At 71.9% G+C, this 4,648-nt stretch overlaps 1 protein-coding gene across 1 annotated transcript; it reads left to right on the plus strand.

Annotated features, from left to right (window-relative positions):
- Nucleotides 1-144: 144 nt before the first annotated feature.
- AURANDRAFT_68538 (hypothetical protein) lies at nt 145-3,466 on the plus strand (the record flags this gene model as incomplete). Its single annotated transcript, XM_009044235.1, has 3 exons — nt 145-1,751; nt 2,422-2,713; nt 3,128-3,466. 3 exons carry the CDS (start codon nt 145-147, stop codon nt 3,464-3,466), a joined length of 2,238 nt encoding a protein of 745 aa, XP_009042483.1.
- Nucleotides 3,467-4,648: the final 1,182 nt, after the last annotated feature.

The raw sequence follows: 4,648 nt of genomic DNA on the forward strand, positions 1-4,648 counted from the left end.
TCGCCGGGCATCGCCGGGCCCGCGTGGGACACAGCGTGATGCGCCGGCGAGCTCGGGATGGCATTGGCAGTGAAGTAATGCCTAGTTATGTCTTATTTATTTCGGCCCGGTTCAACAAACATTCGTGTGGCCTTTATAATTACGATGGTTCGCGGCTGCGGCGTGCCCATGAAGGCGCTCCCCGCGCCGCAGACGTTCACGCTGCGCGAGAAGAACTGCGAGCTTCGCTACCCGCTCGAGCTGCTCTGCAGCGTCGCGTCCACGCACTGCCTCGGCTCCGTCGCGTGCCACGAGCTCATCACGCTCAAGCACACCGCCTTGCTCTCGCTGTCCGAGGACGGCTGGGCGAAGATCGAGAAGGACACGCGTCTGGGCCTCCTCGCGCTCGGCCGCTCGTGGATCGGCTGGCACGGCTTCGGCCGCCGGCTCTTCTTCCTCTACCTCATGGACCGCGCGCGGGCCGCGCGGCACGGCGTCGCGGGCATCGCGGCCGAGGAGTTCGACCCCGACAAGCTCACCGAGTACCAGACCTCGCTCGGCTACCACCTCTGCCTCGCGCTCACGCCCAAGTACGTCAAGGTGTTCAATTGCAAGAACCGCCTGAAGAGCTGCGAGTTCGTCAACGACGGCGACGCCGAGATCGCGCAGCTCGCCGGCCGGTCCGCGCTCCTGTGCGCGCGCGAGTTCGTCGCGCACTGCCTGCAGATCTACGTGCTCCACGAGGAGGCGACGACCGCCACGACGCAGGACTACAAGTACCTCATCATCTTCCCGCTCGGCGCGCGCGCGCGCGGCGGCCCGCAGCTGATCGGCGTGATCTTCTTCCTGCCGTGCGACGTCGCGGACCTCGACATGGCGACGCCGCGCGGCGTCCGCATCCTCGGCCTCGTCGCCGCGGGGCTGCAGAGCTTCGGCCTGCCCTTCAAGGGCGTCGTCATCCACGACTTCGCCGACGTCATCTTCTCCGCGCTCACGGCGCCGGCGTACTCCGAGGTCAACTGCGAGGCGTCCGGCGTCCTCTCGGGCACGATGGACATCACCTCGTCGCTCATGCGCTACGAGTCGAGCCACTTCAAGGTCACGCGCAACGCCGTCGGCGAGTACCTCGTGACGATCCGGGGCGTCGACGTCGGCACCGGCGAGGTGCGCTACGCCGAGGACTACCCGTCGGACCTCATCAACGCGGACCTCGTCGTCGCGGACGTCAAGTCCTACCTGCTCTTCAACCACGCGGCCAAGGCGCCGGCCGAGGAGCGCGAGAGCGTCCAGGTCGAGGGCATGGCCAAGTGCGTCAAGTCGCTGCGCCGGCCGCTCCAGGAGTTGGTCGACGCCCTCTACCGGAGCCGCGTGCGGGCCATGCCCAAGGCGCCGGCGGAGCACGCGGGGTCGACCTTCGAGGAGAGCATCCAGGGCCTCTTCCGCGAGCTGCCGTTCTGGCACAAAAAGCACCCCATGCACGACAAGCGCGGCACGAAGATGATGCGCATGTACAAGTCGAAGGTCGTCGGCATCGCGCCCATCTCGTCGGACGCGTGCGCGCGGCGCTGGTGCGAGACGGTCAAGGCCGACGAGAAGGCCACGAGGACCTGGCACTGGCAGAGGGGCCGGACGCTCGCGGACATCAAGTCGCGCGTCCAGTTCTTCTGGAAGGACCCCAACGCGAACCCGCCGGAGCCCCTGGAGGCCGTGCCGCAGCCCACGGAGCTCCTCGACGACGACCTCGACTTCCTCGACGACGACTTCGCCGCCGCGTCCAACTAGAAACGCGCGGTTTCTAGTTAAGTCCGCGCGGCCCCCATCGGCGGTGCCGCGGCACTGGCGCGCGCGCCGGTGCGGAGCCGTGCAGGGCTGGCGCCGGGCCGGGCCGGGCCCGTTCCGCGGCGCGCGGGCGCCCGCCGCAGGCGCCGGGTATCGCGCTTCGCGAAGCGCGCACGGATCGCCAGGGCGACGGCCCGCGACGCCAGGGCGCCTCGACGACGTGATCTCCTGCCCGTGGGCCACGGCGACGACGTCCTGGACGACGACGACCCGCTCGGAACCGGCGGTCGCGCGTCCCGTCCAACGGGACCGCGGGGCGCGCGGGGGGCTCGCTGTCGTCCGCGAGGCGAAGCCCGTCGGACGCGCCGCCGCCGTCGTCGTCGTCGCGCGGCTCGGGCTCGAGGCACTTCTCGCCGCCGCCGTAAAGCGCCGCGGGCGCGGAGACCTTGGTCCCGCGGTCTTCGGCCGGGGCCGGCGGCGCGACGCGGCGCGCGGCCGCGTTGAGCGCAGTCTGATCCAACGCCGCAGCCGCAGCGGCGGGCTCGCGGTGCCGCGGCGGGCTCGAAGCGCTGGGGCCGCGGCTCGACGTACGGCCGCGCGTCGGGCGCCGACGGGATCGTCGGCGGGCTCGGGCTGGAGCGCCGCGAAGACGAGGTCGAGCAGGTCGCGCGACATCGTCAGCGGCTTCTGGAAACAATCCTGCATCTTCTCGACGGGGTCCTCCGGGAGCTCCTTCGTGTCGCCCACGGGGTCGAAGCCCTTCTCCGGCTCCGGCTCCGGTTCGCCGGCGCGCGCGCCGGCGTCGTCGGCGTCCGCCATCTCGTCGCTGCCGCTCGTTCCCTGGATGACGTCGGGCGCGCCGGACCCGTCGTCGATGAAGTCGTCCAGGGCTCGCGACTCGCAGCTCAGCCTGGACACGATGGACGACGAGCGCGAATCGCACCCCGAGCTCGCGGTTTGTGCTGCTGCAGGACCCAGCAGCGGCGCGGGAGCCAGCGAAGCGGCGCAAGCGTGCGACGACCTCCGACCCGCGGAGCTGCGCGCGCGCTGACGAGCGCAGGCGTCGACGGGGCTCGTCACAAAACCACCCTCGCCATGCTGTCCTCAACAACTTTGGTTTCCGGCATGGTGCACATATTACGCTGCCCGGCGGAACGGCGCGTGGCGCGTGTCGTCGACCTTCGCGGCCGTCGCGGTCTCGGACCTCTCCGAGCCCGAGTCGACGGTTGAGGACGAGAGCGACCTCGACGCGGCCGTCGCGCTCAAAGCCGGGAGCCTCGTCGCCGCCCTCGCCGCCGCCGCCGCGCTGCTCGCGTGAGCTTCTGGTCCGCCGGACACCCCTGTTCCGATGGACGCCTCGAGCGGCCAGGCGACGAGCACGAAGGAGGCGACGGCCACCGGCGCCCGCGTCGTCACCGTCGCCACGGGCTCCGTGGCAAGCGCAGCGTCGCCGGACGGTCCGAAGCGCAGCGTGGGCTCGTGCTCCCCGAAGGCGTCCCCGGCGGCCGTGAGCCGGAGCGTGAGCGACGAGTCGGCCCCGGAGCCCGACAAGGAGTACAGCGAGCACATCGCGCTCATGACCGAGGCGATCGAGGCGCCCAAGGAGTACGTGAAGCCGACGAGCGAGGTCGCGGGCGCCGTCCAGGACTACATGGCCGCGATCCGCGCGCAGATGGAGGCGGGCCTGCCGAACAACAAGAAGAGCTGATCCCCCCCGCGGGTTCGCGCGGCGCCGGTCCCCGGGGGGCTCGCCCCCGCAGGCCGCCGCCGCGCGTCGGCGCGCGCTCGGTAAGCCAAGCAAAAAGACGACACGTGTGTCCCCCGGCGGGGTCCTCGCGCGCGCTTCTTCTTCCGAAGTCTGTTTCTGAGATTTAAAAGAAGAGCCCCCCAGCGGTGTCGGGGCTTCGGTCGATCGGAGCGACGCGGCGTGTGGAGTGGCGGTGGATCCAGACAAGGGTGATCAGCATAGGTGGTGTGGGTCAGCGGCTGCCCTTGCGGTTCCGCTTCGGCGAGCCGTGGGACCCCGAGGACAGCGTCCGGCGCCGCGGCGGCGGCGACGCGTCGCGTTCGTCCGCGGCGCCCGGCGCCGGCGGCGGCGGCGCGAACTTGCCGATGACGAAGCACTCGACGCCCTTGATGAGCGCCGTCGCGAAGGCCGTGCTGTAGAGCGGGTAGATGGCGAAGGTCTGGAGGTTCGCGAAGCCGGCCATGCAGACGAAGCACTCGAAGAGCCAGACGCAGAGCTCGCAGAACTCCAGCACGTCGCCCTCCGCGGGGAACGCGAACTCGGCCCAGGTCGCGGGCCGCGGCGGCGGCGCGGGCGGCGCCTCCCGGCGGGGCTTGGGCGCCTTCTTCGCGATGGCGCGCGCCTCGCGCCGCGCGGCCTCGTCCAGGGCCTTCTGCCGCTCCTTGCGCTCCGCGCGCGACCGCGGCCGCTCGGCGGCCGCCTCCCGCAGCGTCGCGGCGGCGGCGGCCTTGCGCGCCGCCTTGTTCGCCGGTTTCTCCGGCTTGGTCCGGAGCCGCTCGGGGAGCCACTCGTCGCCGATGGGCTTCGCGGCGTCCGCGCCGGTCGCTTTCACCTCCTTGCGGCTCGCGGAGCGCACCTCCTTGGGCGCGACGGTGGGCACGCGCTCGAAGACCGTCGGGTCCGCCGCCGACGACGCCGACGACGTGTGGCAGGCCGCGAAGGAGCAGTTCCGCGCGGGCGCGCGCGCCGCGGCGCCGCCGGACGAGAAGAGGCCGCCGAGGGGCCTCAGGGCCATGGGCACGATGGCCGCGTCGGACTCGTCGACGACCTTGCGCGGGATGGCGCTCGAGTGGCGGCTCACGACGTGGACGACCTTCTTCGCGGGCGGCGGCGGCGACGCCTTGACCGGCGGCGGCGCCGCGG

This window comes from Aureococcus anophagefferens (genome assembly GCF_000186865.1).
Source record: "Aureococcus anophagefferens unplaced genomic scaffold AURANscaffold_201, whole genome shotgun sequence".
Taxonomy (NCBI): Eukaryota; class Pelagophyceae; order Pelagomonadales; family Pelagomonadaceae; genus Aureococcus; species Aureococcus anophagefferens.